Here is an 18,290-nt window from a genome sequence, read left to right as displayed (position 1 = left end):
TCATGTTGATGTTTCAAAAGTGGGACTGCAATAGGGGTTACAAAATGTAACAATTAGATGGTTCACAAGGTGTTGGCTTAATCTGCTAGCAAAAACAGTTGCTTAGGTAACACCAATACATCACAATAGATATTTCTAAAAATCAGCTTAAAATAGAATGTCATGGCTAGGGGTGTCCAAAATACCTGACCTGAACCCGAATAAGCTAATTAGGGTTGAGTTAAATCGGTCAAAAAGTATTAATTGGTACCGAATAATCCCGATTTGTTAATAGGGTGGGTTACATTTTTTGGAGAAAAAAAAATCAGGTTTTGGGTTAACCCGAATAACCCGATTGTGGTTGTACTTAATTAACTTCGAATACAATGATGAAAAGATGAAATAAGCACTAAAAAGTCAATAATGTAACTTTTATAGAGGAGTTAATTATTCTGTTTGTTCATCAACTGTTTGGCGGGAAGTTCATTTATGTTGTGTTCATTTAATTAAACGAACTAACATGAACGCATGTTTCACTCATTCGTCTATGTTCGTGAACGTTCGTTTATGATCGTTCATTTAAGTTTGTTTACATGTTAATAGAAAATTATTAAATATTATTTGCATTTAGAAATATCACCCTAATATGTTTTATATTTGTTTGTTTGTGTTCATTTAAATGCGTTCATTTATGTTCGTTTATGTATGCTTGTGTTCGTTAATGTATATACATATATGTTCCTTCATGTTCGTTTACGTTTGTTTAATTATGTTCATGAACTATTTGTTTAACATAAACAAACACGAACATGTTCAATTTTAACTAATGAACATACAAATATTTGTTCGATTAAGTATTCGTGTTCGTTTAAAGTTAAATGAACGACCAGGGACATGCATTTCTTAATGTCTGTTTTGTTCATTTATAGGTCTATATGTAATTATAAGATAACTTAATGTGAAAGAAATTGAAAATTGAGTGGAATGAGATTTTTTGCAGCTCATAGTTAATAAACACAAATATCAACTTAAAATTATAAAGTAACATGGCTAACCCGACTAACCTGAATCTTAATAGGGTCGGGTGGTGGGTTAGATCATTTTTACAAAAAAAAAAAAAAAAAAAAAAACAACAACAACAAACCCGAAACCCGACCAGGTTAACCCGATGAACACCCCTAGTTAAGGCATGTACAATCAAACGAGGATACTCCGGCCATGCCCTCTAACATAGCCTTATCTAGGGGAGGACCTACCCCCAACTTAAAGAATATTTTTTAGTGTATATTATACACAAAAAATATCCCAATTGCCCTCATTAAAATTTTGGTTAAACTTCTCAGTTGTCTGTTGAGAAAATATCATGGGCCAGCCACAGGCTTTATCCAACATATATCATGTAGCCATCATTACCAAACCAACGACTACGTACTATACAAACATAATATAGCACTCCTACAACCATTCACAAGTGTTAGTCGGGTGAAGGACACAGGATATCTACAACCCAATTGTGAACCATCATACACTAGTTAGCATCAACAAGTTGTAGTGAGTCGTTATAAATACAACAAACAACCATATTCGATTAATGTATCCCCTATTTAAGTACTACATGCTACAAACTTATTTTCATCACGAGTGGCCATCCAACCAGATGTGATTATTGATTTATTTCCATGAATATTTCAAGAGCAGTAGCGACATGTATAAAATCATTGTTGATTAGAGATTACGACTTTTATTTTCATAGACAAGTAATAATTTCGAATTCGGACAAGACAACGAATCAATTGCGTTATCAGGAACCAAATGGCGTCATAAAAAAAAAAAGAAAGCGTACAATACAAAAGAAAACATAAATATACTTTTATGCTTTGGCATGCATATATAATTTATTTAAATATCTGGATAAAAATGAATAGTTAAAATATAATAGTCCGAATAAAGTCTTTTTAGTGACCAAGGAGTCAAAGTCTAGATATCTGGGGTAGCCCAATAGTAAAAGGTGAGTCCATATGCTCGCGATCACTAATAACGTTAGGTAGCACATCAATCTCATGTTGTGGGGAAAACCCGCCGCCTGATGGCCAATTGGTAAAACCAAGTGGATTCGGATTCGAACTTGAAACCTTAAGGCCTTTAACCAAAATATTCAATATCCCTCAGGTGCGAGCTAAAGCTCACTGGCGTGTAGGTGGCCATAAAACCCGGTACCGGTTCCGGTTTTCGGGTATTACCGAGTACAAATCGGGTTTGGTTAAGGTACAATTTTTAGTATTGAAATGCATACTCTATCCGTATCCTACGGGTAGGGTCGGGTACGGATTCGGATATTAAAATCCGGGTATAAAAAAATGGGTTCCGGTTTTTTCTTTTTTCACCTCTACCGCTCTCTATGCGTAACTAAGTTGGGACAGGCCCAAAGGGCCCAATAGCCCTCCATATTCCCTGCGCCCTCATGTATACATACATATGAAAATAAGACTGGATTAGGCCATTGCAGTGCAGCCGCTGGTTCCACCCTTGCTCTTCTTCAGCTGTATTCGGTAAATCAAATCACTCTCTTTCACATCATCCATTTGCTTCCAATTTAATTTCTTTATTTATACCAATTCGTCGATTTCTCTTCATTTTACATGCTTTCATAAATAATAATTCAATTGCATTTACCTCCATCAATATCCGATTCTTAATTTAACAAATACTACTCAAACCCTACGGCTATTGATCCACCTACGGGATTACCCGAAACTATATACCCTAATTTAATACCTGAAAATTTTGTTTTAAATTTATGATTTTTTGTTGGTTCATTATATGAAAAATTATTATATGTTGCGAATGATTTTATTAATTTATGATAATGTTTATATGTATGTAATGTATCATATTTTAATTTGCAATAGTTGTTAGCTTGTTATAAGTATACAATGATTATAATGATAAAAGAAGAAGAAATGTTCGTGGAATGTTACACGGTTATAATTTTATGTGCGTTTAAGTGATTTTGCGATACAATCAAATGGACTTACTTCCATAGCAATCCGATTGTTAATTTAACAAATACAAAAGTTAGGGTTTTGCAGGGAGTTTGCTATGGTGGTGCCTACGCAACTGACGGCTGAGGCTGTTAATCAACTTAGAGAAGGTATCAATCTTCTTCTTGGTCGATGGAGTGCGCTTCAGATGGCTATTCAGAACGAATGGGGTGGACGCGATACTCGTCAAAAAGCTCAGCAGCTTGCTGTTGATGTTTATCACTGGCTAATCAGACCTACTGGTATTTATAGTTTTAACAATTAAGTTTTATAAGGATGTATAATTGTATTTTATTGGCATTGTCTGATTTTTTCACCGTTAGTAATTTGCTGATGAATGATGATTTGTTGTAAGGGTGTACACGGTTCTATTTGGGTCACTTTTGGGCTATAACTGAATCAAAAACCGAAACTTTGGTTTTTGAGAACCGTTCGGTTTCGGTTTTTTTGGTTTTTCAATTTGAGGTTGAAAATTTTGGGTCAAAGTAAAAAAAGATGTGCCAAAATCATTTTGTTAACTAATAATTAATTGATTATTATGCATTTGGGCTAAATATTTGAGTTACATATTTATTAAATTCGTATAAGTTATTTAAAATAAGGAATAAAAAATGAAAAGCTATAAATTTGGTTCGGTTTGGTTTTTATCTATTGCAAAGCCATAACCGAACCGCAAGTTTGGTTTTAACAAAAACATAAAGCCAAATCACTAGTTTTTGTTTGTGTTTGGTTTTCTCGGTTTCATCCATTCCCCTATTCGTTATACAAATTAGTCTTTATGTGCATGTAGAGTGATTATGATTTTTCATTGTATTTACTGATGATTAGTTGTTAATTTCTCAGAGGCTTTATATGTTGATGAGTTGGAGAATTTACTTGATGATTTTATGCTCTCACTTAATACTGAGATCGATGACGGTAGCATCGAGGAGGTAAAACTTATCCATATCACCGTTTGTAGTAAATTTTTAGTAGTAATGTAATGTTGGATTGTATTGTTTCCTCTTGTCATATTTTTCATTTTCTTGTTATTAGGTATCAGATAATTTAATGATCATGCATGAAGAATGCTTGGAAGGTAACTTTGCCTCGATTGAACGATTAAGGCAATCGATTCCCGCTGCTAATCATCGCATGCAGGTAACTATGCCAAATATATTTTAACATCCTCTTATTATCATTGCTAATAATCAAGGTAATAATTTCCATGTAACCTTTATAGGTTGTAAATGGCGATGATTCTGATTCTGATACCGAATCGGTCCAATCGAGTTCAGGGGAAGAATCGATGGAGGTGGATGATAAGATAGACCTGTCTTCAAAGGCACCACCACCTGCTGAATCAAAGGCACCACCACCCGCTGATGAAGATGGTTGGACCGTTGTTTCTTCTAGAAGAAACAGAAGCGGCAGAAACTAAGTTTGTTTGTTTTCTTTGGTATATTTATACAAGCTGAGTTTTGGAAAGACAGATATTTATATACAAGTATGTAGTATTCTCATGTTCTTGTTTTGATGTGTTATTCAGACATAAAGCTTTTGCTGCTTGTGTTTCAGTATTCCGGTAAGAGGTTTTGTCTTGACTGCAGTTAATTTTATGTGCTTTGATTGATGTCAGTATTTAATGGCTTAGTGTATTGTTGATTTAATTTCTGAGTGTCATACTCATGATAATGTGTTATACTAACAAGGGATGAGCTCAGTAAGATTCTGGTACCGACCCAGAATTTCCCGATCCCTATTTTCTTAAAAATTTGGTACTGGTACTATAGGTAAAAATTCAGTAATTACTGAATTTCCAGATCTTGATTTTCTTAAAAACTTGATGCCGGTACCGAAATCGTTTCGGTACCGGTACCTGGTATCATTTGCTCATCCGTAATACTAATTATGCATAGCGGTCAGAACTCAGAAGACATCAAAAGGTTGACAGTTAATTTAGTTACTATTAGTAGTAACTCTGTTAGCAGGAACTCCAGTTTTAACTTGGTTAATGCTAATGATTGGCTATGTCAATTGCAAGTGGGTAACTTTTGATCATGAAGTTGACTGCCAAGTTGTTACATACCATAGTTGTTGTCGATCACAATTTAAGTTAATTAATCAAATACTGCCAATTATCAATTCTCATGCAACTTTCTGTCAATCATGCAAATCCAAAACTAGTTCAAAACGCTTTCAATAATGGATATCGATCTTTTTCTCGCCCACTCGAACAAATGTTCACACTACACCATCTATCTACCTTGGTCTTAAGCTAATTCTAATCCAATAAATAATGCCACTAAACTATCAACATTTTCTCCATTAGATAAACTGTTTTACAACTACAAATATAAAACATAACCGAAAGATAACTATATGCTAACTATACACGTCAACACAACTATTTTAAATACATAAATTTGTAAATATCTATAGATTACAGGTTATTTGTTTGCTATAAGATGATTTCATTATACTATATTTATATTTATAATAGGAAAAGTAATTGCTACAGTAAATGTAGGGAGGTAAAATCAGGGCTGCAAGCATCCACTGAATTCTTTTTTTTAAATATTCTGAAATTAGTTTATGTATTTATTGTTTTGAAACTAAAAGAAGCAACTTAAGTGCAAGTTGGTACGGTGGTAAAGTTGTGTTGCACTATGTTTATTGCGGGGCTTGAACCTTGCGAGAGCCGGTTTTTAGTTTTTTTCTTCGTTTTCTTTATAAAAACAGAGGTGTTCAATTTCTATTGTTGGTTTTATAAGACGGCAACTTTTTGAGTTAGGTTTCAAACTTGAGACGATAAAGATCTCAAGACCTTAACCATCACCTCATACAATTGAATTCAAAAGGCCAACTGCTCAGGCCCGGGAAACGGCTCATGACTTCAAAATTTCCCTAGACTCTTTTAAAACCCTACGCAAAGATAGTAAAACCTTGTGTGCCAGTAACAAGTTGTGGTGGGCTTGTGACAGATATAAACATTTTGGGTTTAGTAAATGGGCTTATAACCCTTCAAAGTTCAACCCATTAAACTATTTCGTTACATCCACTATAAATGTTATCACACCTTACAACAAAACCCTAGCTGCTGCCGCCGCCGACTCATCTTCATCACCAATTCACAGGGTACGCATTCACTCTCTCTGGTTCAGCTTTCATTTCAATTTCCATGGTTTAATCAAACCAAATTTATGCCTTTTAACTGCAGATCTATCTCTTAATCTGTCATAATATTACTTCTAATTGATCAAATTTTGTTATTTTCAGGAGTAGCTTCGGTCAACAATGGCGCCTAAAGGTTTGATTTCCGTTTAATGAATCAGCCACTTTCTGTTTGTGTGTTTAGTTGATGTTTCAGTAGGTGTGTTTGGAGAGTGTATATTGGTGAATATATGAACTGATGAATTTAGGGTTTGTTACAAACTGTAATCTGACTGTAACTCATATTATGTATATAACATTTATTTATAAGAATTGGCTGCATTCCAATGCTCTTGTTGACTTCTGAAATATTTTGGCTTCTAAGTTTACTTGTCAACATTTTTTTTTGCAAAATGAGGAAAATTGATGTATTATTTGTGTCATTAAGTGTTATTAGAATGTTTGAAAGTTGACAGAATGCGTCCGTTTTGTTAAATGTGTTATTTTCAAGTTTGTTTGCTTAACGGGTAGATTGCTTTGGATTATGATGGTTTCTTTTAAATGCAGTAGTGCTAAGGTTTTATTTTTTTTGTCTTACATTTTTTGGATAATGCATAGAAACTCTTACATAACAATCTAAGGTACCAGTATCAACTAGTCTTGGACTTTGTGTTACCACTTTTTTTGTTAATTCTGATCCCTTAAGGTTCAGTGTTCAAGTGTGAATTAAAGCTGTAGAAATTTTTCTAGATTTTAAATTACAAACACAATTGAGATGTTATTATCAGTTGTTTCTGTGTATTGATTTGAATCATGAAATCACTATCAAGTTTCGACGCTTTCAATGAAAACACTCGCATCTTTCTTTTAACAGTATAAGCCAGTTAAGTTTTCTAATTGTTCTGTGAAAAATGCTGATGATTGTTGTAGTTGGATTATTGAGTGACATATATGAAACAATTATTGAACTTGATTGTTATTTAGAGACTTTTATTCTTTACAATTACCTAGTAATTAAGGTTAAACATGACTTCTAAATTGTAACCGAGTTTTATATTTGTTTTATTGAGCTCACTGAACTTCAGAAAGTTATGACATTTATAATAATCTTAACGACATTGTTTCAATATTAGAACCTTCGGTAGTTTTTTAGTTTAAAAATGTGTTTGTAGACTCACTAGAACATTGAAGAAACTTGTTTACTCTTTAGTTCTTTGCAATATATTATATATTCCCTTATTTTTGTTTCAAAATATAGCATATTCATGCCATTGGTTCTAAAACTATTGGTTTTCTTTTTGTTACAGCCGACACCACCAAGAAAGCTGATGCAAAGGCTCAGGCTTTGAAGACAGCCAAGGCTGTGAAAACCGGTTCAACATTCAAGAAGAAGGCTAAGAAGATCAGAACCAAGGTCACTTTTCACCGCCCGAGGACATTGAAGACAGACAGAAACCCCAAGTACCCCCGCATCAGTGCCCCACCACGAAACAAGTTGGATCATTATCAGATTCTTAAGTATCCGTTGACCACTGAATCTGCAATGAAGAAGATTGAAGACAACAACACCCTTGTTTTCATTGTTGACATTCGTGCCGACAAGAAGAAAATCAAAGCTGCAGTCAAGAAGATGTATGACATCCAGACCAAGAAAGTCAACACTTTGATCAGGTATTTGTTTCAATTCAATGTTGAGTTATTCTATAATTGATTAATTGTATTAAATGGCTCAATGAGCAATTTATTCATGTTTTGTTTGAATGTATTGCAGACCTGATGGGACGAAAAAGGCTTATGTGCGGTTGACTCCAGATTATGATGCATTGGATGTTGCAAACAAGATTGGAATCATCTAAAATTTGAATTTAAGTTGTTGCTTTGGCTGTTATTTTCAACATTATTGTTAGTTTTGTTGACTTGAATAGAGTTTTAAATTTGCTGTGTTTGGTTTTTATTATGGATTCAAATGTGCTAATGAATCATGTCTCAACTATTGGGTGTTTTTGTTTTTAATTCTTTGCCGGAGGCGCGGGTGTTAAGTAATATTGTATGGTCTAACTAAGTGGCTTGATTACCAACTAAAATACAGTGTAAATTGTAGTTAATAAATGCAAATTGCTGTAATTAAACCTAAAGTATGGATCAAGTGTTGTGTGGAGTCAAAATTAGCTAAAAAGTTAAAACGTGAGGCATATGTAGGACATGTGGTTTCATTGTCTTGGTATTCAAATCTTGCTTACTGTTTTATTCTTTTTTTTTTTTGTTTTTTTTCTTCATTTGTAAACATGTTCATGTTTTGTATTAGTTCACTAATATAGTTATTTATATCAACCATTAAGATTTAAACCATTGCATGCCAAATATAATCACTTTTAGGTAGCGTTTGGTATGCATCAATGACGGGAGGAATGCAATAACTCATTGCGTGAGAATGAAAAAAGTAATGTTTGATTGCTCAATGGAATGGAATCATCTATTACACATGGAATCCCATTCCATCAAACCATTGCTTCCCACCCCCCTTCTTTTTTTTCATTGCATTCCCCTTCCACTCTATTTTATCAACAACACCACCAGCAACGCTACCAGTGCCACCATTGCTGCCACCATCATTGCTGTAACTACCGCAACCATTGTCACCACTACTGCATGACCATCACCGCCACCACCACTGTTGATGCCTCACCACCACCACCGTCGCAGCCACCCTACCATTGTCATATCTACTAATGCTACCACTGCATGATCACCGCCACCCCCACCACCACAACCATCGCCGCTGCCGCCTGACCACCACCACCATTTTTCGTCACTGGAGCTACAACCACCGTCGTCAATGCATTTTTTTTTTGGTAAAAAAAAATATTTTGAGATAAGAGTTTTTATATTATTTCTATTTCATTCCTACAATTTATCTTGGATACCAAACAAAATAAAGTAATAATTCATTTCATTCCATAGGTTAACCAAAGAAGACAGAAGAATGATAATGATCCATTTCATTCTCCTGTCCATTCCATTCCCCCTTCATTTCATTGCATCCAACCAAACACAGTCTTAGATTCAAAACACGGTTAATATTTGTAACTAGAAAAACAACACAAAGATAGTAACACCTTAGACCTAGCAGTCTCCTATATCTCACGGCTCTCTCTCTCTCACACACACAAACCATAACGTACTCTTTAAACGGGAACCTGGCAAGATAATGATGGTATCTACAATCAATCCGTCAGCCGTAATCATGGGCTAGAGATTTATGTCAAAGTTTGTTTAGGATTTCATGTTCATATACATATAATGAATAATGTTCAAAATGATTCAAATGATAATTCAGAGATTTAAGTTAACCTAAATATTAACTTTTTATGATATTTTTGTCTATTTTCTTAAACTTTAAATTGAAGTCACATAGAAATTAGGGATAAAATAGGAAGATCTAAGATTAGAATTTGGAAAACTCCAAAATCATTAACAATTTCTACCAAGTTTCTCACTCTCATTGATAAGGCGTTTTCTACTTCATGAAATGCCGCTAGAAAACCACCGGTTGCATATTTTATTGGTTTATTGGGTTTGTTTGAAACGATGACATTTTAGTTTTTATTTATATATATTTTTATTTTTTGATTTATATTTTGAGTTATTATAATTTATTTAATTGGCTTTTAATTTCAACCGTCCAAATACCACAAATCCTTTTTACCCTTTTCATTTACATAACCTTCTTATTTTAACCTTTACTTTACCTACCACAAAGAAAGTTAAGGGGCCATTTAAGAGCCAGCATGCAGAAGTTAAAGGGTCATTTCCGTCAAAGACCAACGGCGGCGTAGAAAATTAATTAAACTATACAAAAATACCAGACTTGCTTTCTGAGTCAACTCTCTCGTCACACCTTTGTTGACCGAGTCATCAACTCAGTCTTCCCCCAATTGTGTGCCAAATTAGACACACAAACTGCAAACCTTCAACTCAAATTCACTCACTGTATACTTATTATCTCATTTCTAGGGTTCCGTGACTTTAATTTTCAATTCAACGTCAAAATTCCTCAATATGATGGTATCCAGAGGCTTGTTCGGCTTATCGCCGCCGCACTTACAACCTCTAACGCCGGTATCAGAGGTATCAGAGCCGCCGGAGTCGCCGTCGCCGTACATGGAAGCCGGTCCGGATGCTGTACCTGTAGAAGCTGAGGAGGATATGGAGGAGGTGGAGGAGATCGAGCCGCCGCCGGCTGCGGTGCCGTTTTCGAAACTGTTTGTGTATGCTGATAGGTTTGATTGGGTGCTTATGGTAGTTGGATCGGTTGCAGCCGCGGCGCATGGCACGGCATTGGTGATTTACTTGCATTACTTTGCGAAAATTGTGCAGGTGCTGGTTCGGGAAGGCGAAGGCGTGGATGTGGTTTTCGATAGGTTTAAAGAGGCAAGTTATTTAGCAAGTTAATATAGATGTAATGATTAATTGATTATAAGTTATAGTTAGGACTTGCTATTGTAAACTGGTGATGATAAGTTAGCATGATCTTATGTTACTTTAGTGTTTATAGCAACAACTTAGGGTTTAGGTTTAATTTGGGGTGATTAAAGTGTATTGCTAAAGTTCATGTACTTTTGGCTACCTAGTTGTTTCAAGTACATCTGTTCCATATTAGTCCCTGTGTTGAAGACTTGAAGTCGGGTTTGAATAACTCTTCGTTTAAGATATCACACTGATTTTTCTTTGCTGGCGTTATCTGTAATCTGGAGTTACAACAGAACATTAATGGTACTTAGGAAGAATATGGTCATTGGTCAGTTTAGACTTTAGAGCATACTGCATAATGATGTGTTTAACTAATTAAATGAAATATAGTTCTAGTTGTTTGCTGAAGCTCAAGTTCTCAACAAAACAATGAATTCATTATGCAGCATAGCACTTGCATTGAACGCTATTGTGCAGCTGATTGCCTTTTGGGTCTTGATGATTCTTATCACGTTTGGACATTAAACACTTGTCAATCTTGTAAACCACCCTTCCTTATAGTTTTATACTATGTATAGGTTTCAATTTTTGTTCAATCAAAGCATCAGACACTGAAATTCTTTCATGCTCGGCTTACATTAGTTATTTTATGTTCACCCTTCACTATCTTTTTGAATCTATGCTTCTTAGTTTTCATTATTTATTATTAAGGAGATGCATGATTTGTTTAGAGATATCAAGGCTGAAGTTGACTTTTTTATTTTAGAGTTTCTTTAAAATACTTAGAAGTTATTTTTTTTTGGAAGGTGAATAAGTATTCGTATTATAATTTTCCGTTCGCATTCATAGGTTTCATGTTGGATTATTTAGTTTGATTCTTAGATGATACTTCAACTATAAATTATAATGACGTTTTATAACTTCATTTTTTAAATAACATTGATGCATTGGTTTTTCTTTTCCATCAAGTGAATGTTTCACAATTTTTTGCAGCTTGCTCTTACCCTTGTTTATATTGCTGGCGGTGTTTTTGTAGCTGGTTGGATAGGTAAATAGTCTAATTAACTACTTTCATTTCTCTCACATTCACTTGAATGATGCTCTTTTATCATTTTACTGTTGTATTAAAATAATATTCTTTTATGGCATTCAGAGGTTTCATGCTGGATTCTTACCGGAGAAAGGCAGACTGCTGTAATCAGGTCAAAATATGTTCAAGTACTACTTAATCAAGATATGAGTTTCTTTGACACTTATGGGAACAATGGAGATATTGTGAGCCAAGTGTTGAGTGATGTATTGCTAATCCAGTCTGCCCTTAGTGAAAAAGTAGGTTATCAGATGTAACTTCATGTTCTTAAATCAATATTCACTTATGCGAGTTAGCATGTAGTGCGGTGAGATATACCTTATTAGTTCTATTTCTGCAGATTGGAAATTATATTCATAACATGGCTACATTCTTCAGTGGTCTTGCAATTGGATTCATAAACTGTTGGCAAATTGCACTCCTCACTTTAGCCACCGGTCCCTTTATTGTGGCGGCAGGTGGAATATCAAATATATTTCTTCACAGGCTTGCTGAGCATATTCAAGATGCATATGCGGAAGCAGCAGGTGTTGCTGAACAGGTTACTCCATTTCCCTTTTTACCCTTTTGCCCTTTGGTAACACCAGTGGTAATACTTTAATATTACTCTTCATTTTGCAGGCAGTTTCATATGTCAGGACCTTATATGCTTTTACAAATGAAACATTAGCAAAGTATTCTTATGCAGCTTCATTACAAGCTACATTAAGATACGGTATATTAATAAGTCTCGTGCAAGGACTCGGGCTTGGATTCACATACGGCCTTGCAATTTGCTCTTGTGCCTTGCAACTTTATGTTGGAAGGTTTTTGGTTACACATAGTAAAGCTCACGGTGGAGAAATTGTAACCGCTATGTTTGCTATCATCTTAAGTGGCCTGTAAGCATCCTTTTTTTGTTCTTTCTTTTTTCATACTCACTTTTACAGTAATGCCATTTGTTTTCCATAGCGGGCTCAATCAAGCCGCAACGAACTTTTATTCATTTGAGCAAGGAAGAATCGCAGCGTATCGACTTTTTGAAATGATTAGTCGTTCATCCTCCACCGTTGATCATAATGGAAACACTCTTGCTGCTGTCCAAGGGAACATCGAGTTTAGAAACGTTTATTTCAGTTACTTGTCTCGCCCTGAGATTCCTATATTAAGTGGTTTTTACCTAACTGTCCCGTCCAAGAAAACAGTGGCACTTGTAGGTAGAAATGGCTCAGGTAAAAGTAGTATTATACCACTTATGGAACGGTTCTATGATCCTACTTTAGGTATTAAACTGCTTCGTCTTTTCATAATTCTTTCTTAAAAGTTAAAACCATCCGTTATATTAATCTTCTTTTTTCTTTTTTAATAATTCAGGCGAAGTGCTTTTGGATGGTGAGAATATTAAAAATCTGAAACTAGAATGGTTAAGAAGCCAAATTGGGTTGGTTACTCAGGAGCCTGCTTTATTAAGCTTGAGCATTAGGGATAATATTGCTTATGGTAGAGATGCCACGTTACTTCAAATTGAAGATGCTGCTAAAATTGCTCATGCGCATACGTTTATCACCTCACTCGAAAAAGGATATGATACACAGGTGGGAATTTAGGGCTGTAAACTAACTGAACGTTCACGAATCATTCGTGAACCGTTCTTTTAATAAATGAACGAACATGAACAAGGAATTCTGTTCGATTAATTAAATGAACGGACATGAACTGAGATCCTGTTTGCGAGCATTTGGTAATGTGTTCGCTTACGTTCATTATTGTTCGTTTGTTTATGTTTGGTTATTTAAGGTTTCTTTCTTTCTTTTGTTTTTTCCTTTTTTAAATTTTGTATTTCTTTTTTCAAATATTTTCATATACTTATGTCAATTACTTACTTTATATTTCTTTTGGGTGATCATGTCTAGTTCTTGAGTTTCAGAATGTTGAATTTTATATTTTAAATTAATATATGTTCGTTTATGAAGTTAACAAACGAACATGAGCAAAATCATTTCCTTAATGAGCAAACACAAACAAGAAGTTCCATTTGGTTATGTGTTCGTTAACCGTCCGTTTCTGTAATACATGCTTAACGATCGGACATGAACAAGGTTTTGTTCTGTTCGGTTTGTTTACATCCCTAGATGGGATTCTAATGAGGGCTGTGTGTGTGTGTGTGTGTTTAACTATAAAAATCCTAATCCTAAGAACAATGAATTTTTTTTTACTTCCAGGTAGGTAGGGCTGGTTTGTCATTAACAGAAGAGCAGAAAATAAGGCTGTCGGTTGCAAGGGCAGTGCTTTCAAACCCATCTATTCTTCTTCTTGATGAGGTGACAGGTGGACTAGACTTTGAAGCTGAAAGATCTGTTCAGGAGGCGTTGGATCTGTTGATGTTAGGCAGATCAACGGTCATAATTGCTCGCAGGCTTTCTTTAATAAAAAACGCTGATTTTATTGCTGTTATGGAAGACGGTCAATTAATGGAGATTGGAACACATGATGAGTTAGTCGCCTCTGATGGGCTTTATGCAGAGCTTCTAAGATGTGAAGAAGCTGCTAAACTCCCAAGAAGGTACATTCAAATAACAACCGTTGTTTTATTACAAAAATAATCTACAATCATATGTAATGGATTTGAATACATGCTTGTTATTGTAGGATGCCAGTGAGAAACTACAGCAACACTACAGCTTCCCAACTTGATAAAGATTCTTCACAAAACCGAAGCCTCAAAGAACCAACATCTCCAAAATTTGCCAAATCACCATCACTCCAACGAGCTTTAAACCTGCATGCATCAAGGGTTCAAGATTCTGCATACGGGTCCCATGAGTCACCAAGAGTTTCAAGCCCTGAAAAAGAGAACGATTTGCCACTAAATGGAACAGACAAAGAACCATCAATAAATAGACAAGATAGTTTTGAAAAAAAATTACCAGAATTACCGAAACTTGATATTCACGCTATCCGCAGACAAACATCGCATGGATCAAATCCCGAATCACCAATTTCACCACTTTTAACGTCTGATCCCCAAAGCGAACGTTCACATTCACAAACTTATAGTCGACATAACTCTCAACTTACTGATAAACCAACTAGGGTTCAAGTTCAAGTTCAACCCGTGAAGGAAAAACAACATAAAAAAGAACCACCAATTTGGAGACTTATAGAGCTGAGTTTAGCTGAATGGCTTTATGCTGTTTTAGGAAGCACCGGTGCTGCAATATTTGGTGCTTTTAACCCTCTTCTTGCTTATGTGATTGCTTTAATAGTGGCAGAATATTATAGAAATGAAGTTAACAGGCTTATTAACATTAGCGATGATGTGGACAAGTGGTGCTTATTCATCGCCTGCATGGGTATTGTGACTGTAATTGCAAACTTTTTGCAGCACTTTTACTTTGGTATTATGGGGGAGAAGATGACTGAACGTGTTAGGAGAATGATGTTTTCTGGTTAGTAATTTATTTGATTTAATACTTTAACTGTAATGGGTCAAACAGGTTGAAAGTTGCCAAATGCAAAGAAGTATGGTTAGTATAGTTTTTGTAAACATTTAATACACACCAGCAGTCCAGCTGGCGTGTAAATGAATTGAACATCACAAACAAGCCAGTTCATGTTCGCTCAACTTTAACCGAACACATGATCGATTTTTAACCCGAACAGTTTTCTTCTTTGTGTTTGTACGTTAGAAAATGAGCGTGTTCATGTTGTTTATGTTCGTTCGTTACAGTATAAACGAACGGTTTGCGAACGTAAATGAACACCAGCGAATGAACATAACCTAAGTACTGAAGATAGATGAATGAACATATTTGAGCAAACACCGATTAAAAGTAAATGTGAAAGGGCTAAAAAATTTACCAAACTAGACTAAATTGTAGTTGGTTATATTTTTTAATCTTAACATTAGATAGTAGACCTACTTTTTTTAATTAACGAACAAACTTAAAGGGACATAAATGAATGAACATAAACGAAAGTTCACGAACTATGAACGAATGCGACGTGTGTTCATGTTCGCATGTTTAATTAACTGAACATAAATTGTTGTTTGTTTGTTTATTTAAGTTTATGCTGAACGTTTCACGAACGGTTCACTGAACGTACAGTTCGTTTATAGGCATACACACAAGCTATTTTGTAAAAAGTAATACCTTTGGACAAAAACTGTTGTGGGTCAGCCCAAAGTGACCTGTTTTGACCCTTTATGGAGTTCACCGAACCGAAGTGTAACATAACTATTTTTTTATTAGCAATGCTAAGGAATGAAGTTGGATGGTTTGATGAAGAAGAAAACAGTGCGGACACATTGTCAATGCGATTAGCAAATGATGCAACATTTGTGAGAGCAGCTTTCAGTAACCGGCTTTCTATATTAATTCAAGACTGCTCAGCAGTTATCGTTGCAATAATAATAGGAATGCTTCTACATTGGCGTTTGGCTCTCGTGGCTTTAGCCACACTACCAGTTCTTACTCTTTCTGCCATTGCTCAGGTAATGCTTTTTATTTAAATTAGAGGCAGTTTCATACATACCCCTACAAACTTGGAAAATATCATATATACACATGCAAGACTAAAATTATCATTCATGCCCTTACAAAGTTGTTAAAATATCTTATATACCCAATTCATTATAAACAATCTAACAAATACCTGTTTACCTTTATTTTTCTAAAGTTTAAGGTTTTATATATGCCATCTTTAACTTCAATTTTTTTCATTTGCCCATTTTTAGCTTAAATGTTTTTTTTTAAAAATCCATTTTTGACTTGATTTTGTGTATTTATTTTTACCAATAAACAATTATTTTCTCAGAATATTCGAGTTCCATTATCTGATTCGAACATACAGATTCGATTGTTCGATTTTTCTACCGTCCATAGAACAAAAGGGGAGTCACTACAGTTTGGTTCGTTTGCTTATCATCAATGTCATTAAGTAAAAAAGGAGTAGAATGGTCATTAAGTAAAAAATCTTTAAAGTCAGGTATATATCATCTTTTTGGTTTTGGTTAGGTATATATGAATCTTTTTCAAGTTTGCAAGGATATATATGAAGTTTTTTCAAGTTTGTAACGGTATATATGAAATAAATCCTATAAACGAACCATTAAATCCTGTATAAAACATGTTTTATAAAATTTGAAAACTTACAGAAATTATGGCTAGCTGGATTTTCAAAGGGAATACAGGAAATGCACAGGAAAGCATCATTGGTTCTTGAGGATGCGGTTAGAAATATCTACACGGTTGTTGCATTTTGTGCTGGTAATAAAGTTAGGGAGCTTTACAGATTGCAGTTAACCAAGATATTTTATAAAAGTTTCTTTCATGGAATAGCTATCGGTTTTGCATTTGGGTTTTCACAGTTTCTTCTTTTTGCATGCAATGCTGTTCTGTTATGGTATACCGCACTCTGCTTTAAAAACAGTTATACGGATCTCCCAACTGCTCTTAAAGAGTATGCGGTGTTTTCTTTTGCTACTTTTGCCCTTGTGGAACCGTTCGGTCTGGCTCCATATATTCTAAAAAGAAGAAAATCTTTAATATCCGTTTTCGAAATAATCGATCGAGTACCGAAAATCGAGCCGGATGATCCCTCTGCTGTAAAGCCTCCAAATGTTTATGGAAGCATTGAGTTGAAAAACGTTGACTTTTCTTACCCGACTCGACCCGAGATCCTTGTACTGAGCAACTTCAGTCTCAAAGTCAACGGAGGCCAAACAGTGGCTGTTGTTGGAGTCTCGGGATCTGGGAAAAGCACAATATTATCGTTGATAGAAAGATTCTATGATCCGGTTGCTGGTCAGGTGATGTTAGACGGTCGGGATTTAAAGAAGTTTAATTTGAGGTGGTTAAGAAACCACCTTGGTGTTGTTCAACAAGAACCTATAATCTTTTCGACAACAATTCGTGAAAATATTATATACGCGAGACATAACGCCAGTGAGGCAGAAGTTAAAGAAGCTGCAAGAATAGCAAATGCTCATCATTTCATCAGCAACTTACCTCATGGGTACGACACCCATGTGGGAATGAGGGGTGTGGACTTAACCCTAGGTCAGAAACAGAGGATTGCAATCGCTCGTGTTGTTTTGAAAAACGCACCCATTTTGTTATTGGATGAAGCCAGCTCATCAATCGAGTCAGAATCGAGTCGGGTGGTTCAAGAAGCCCTTGATACCTTAGTTATGGGAAATAAAACAACTATTCTTATAGCTCATAGGGCTGCTATGATGAGACATGTTGACAACATTGTTGTTCTTAATGGTGGTCGGATTGTTGAAAACGGGTCCCACGATTCTTTAATGGCGAAAAATGGTTTGTATGTTCGGTTAATGCAACCTCATTTTGGAAAGGGTATACGTCAGCATAGACTTATGTAGAACAAATGGATATAATGCACATGGTTTGTTAACTTCAGTTGTAACATATGGATGGCGGCAGGTGGCGGAGAATCGGTGATGATGGTGGCTTGGGGCTTTTAGGGTTTTAGATTGCATATTATTCTTTTGGAGGCACAGCATTTACAGGTTAGAATCTTGCTGAGTTTTCATGATATATTGATTTGCTTCATAGAATTTAGTGTTGAGTTGC

At 35.2% G+C, this 18,290-nt stretch overlaps 3 protein-coding genes across 3 annotated transcripts; all 3 read left to right on the top strand.

Moving 5' to 3' along the window:
- The first annotated feature begins 3,060 nt into the window (after positions 1 to 3,060).
- On the top strand, positions 3,061 to 4,645 carry LOC143569789 (uncharacterized). Its single transcript, XM_077055615.1, has 4 exons — positions 3,061 to 3,262; positions 3,864 to 3,952; positions 4,056 to 4,160; positions 4,243 to 4,645. The coding sequence occupies exons 1-4, from the start codon at positions 3,079 to 3,081 to the stop codon at positions 4,438 to 4,440; spliced, it is 576 nt and encodes a 191-aa protein (XP_076911730.1). The 5' UTR covers positions 3,061 to 3,078; the 3' UTR covers positions 4,441 to 4,645.
- A 1,568-nt stretch (positions 4,646 to 6,213) lies between these two features.
- On the top strand, positions 6,214 to 8,092 carry LOC143569788 (large ribosomal subunit protein uL23-like). Its single transcript, XM_077055614.1, has 3 exons — positions 6,214 to 6,309; positions 7,460 to 7,823; positions 7,924 to 8,092. The coding sequence occupies exons 1-3, from the start codon at positions 6,297 to 6,299 to the stop codon at positions 8,006 to 8,008; spliced, it is 462 nt and encodes a 153-aa protein (XP_076911729.1). The 5' UTR covers positions 6,214 to 6,296; the 3' UTR covers positions 8,009 to 8,092.
- A 2,038-nt stretch (positions 8,093 to 10,130) lies between these two features.
- Positions 10,131 to 18,282, top strand: LOC143569810 (ABC transporter B family member 6-like). The gene is made up of 11 exons (XM_077055630.1): positions 10,131 to 10,583; positions 11,616 to 11,670; positions 11,776 to 11,951; positions 12,053 to 12,253; positions 12,334 to 12,593; positions 12,664 to 12,974; positions 13,066 to 13,286; positions 13,914 to 14,254; positions 14,341 to 15,140; positions 15,945 to 16,186; positions 16,850 to 18,282. The coding sequence occupies exons 1-11, from the start codon at positions 10,212 to 10,214 to the stop codon at positions 18,077 to 18,079; spliced, it is 4,209 nt and encodes a 1,402-aa protein (XP_076911745.1). The 5' UTR covers positions 10,131 to 10,211; the 3' UTR covers positions 18,080 to 18,282.
- The last annotated feature ends 8 nt before the right edge of the window (positions 18,283 to 18,290 follow it).

Source organism: Bidens hawaiensis, unplaced genomic scaffold (assembly GCF_021521415.1).
Source record: "Bidens hawaiensis isolate Kalapana, Puna unplaced genomic scaffold, B.hawaiensis_p1.1 tig00024652_1, whole genome shotgun sequence".
In the NCBI taxonomy this organism is placed as follows: Eukaryota; Viridiplantae; Streptophyta; class Magnoliopsida; order Asterales; family Asteraceae; genus Bidens; species Bidens hawaiensis.
This window is presented reverse-complemented; position numbering and strand designations above follow the sequence as displayed.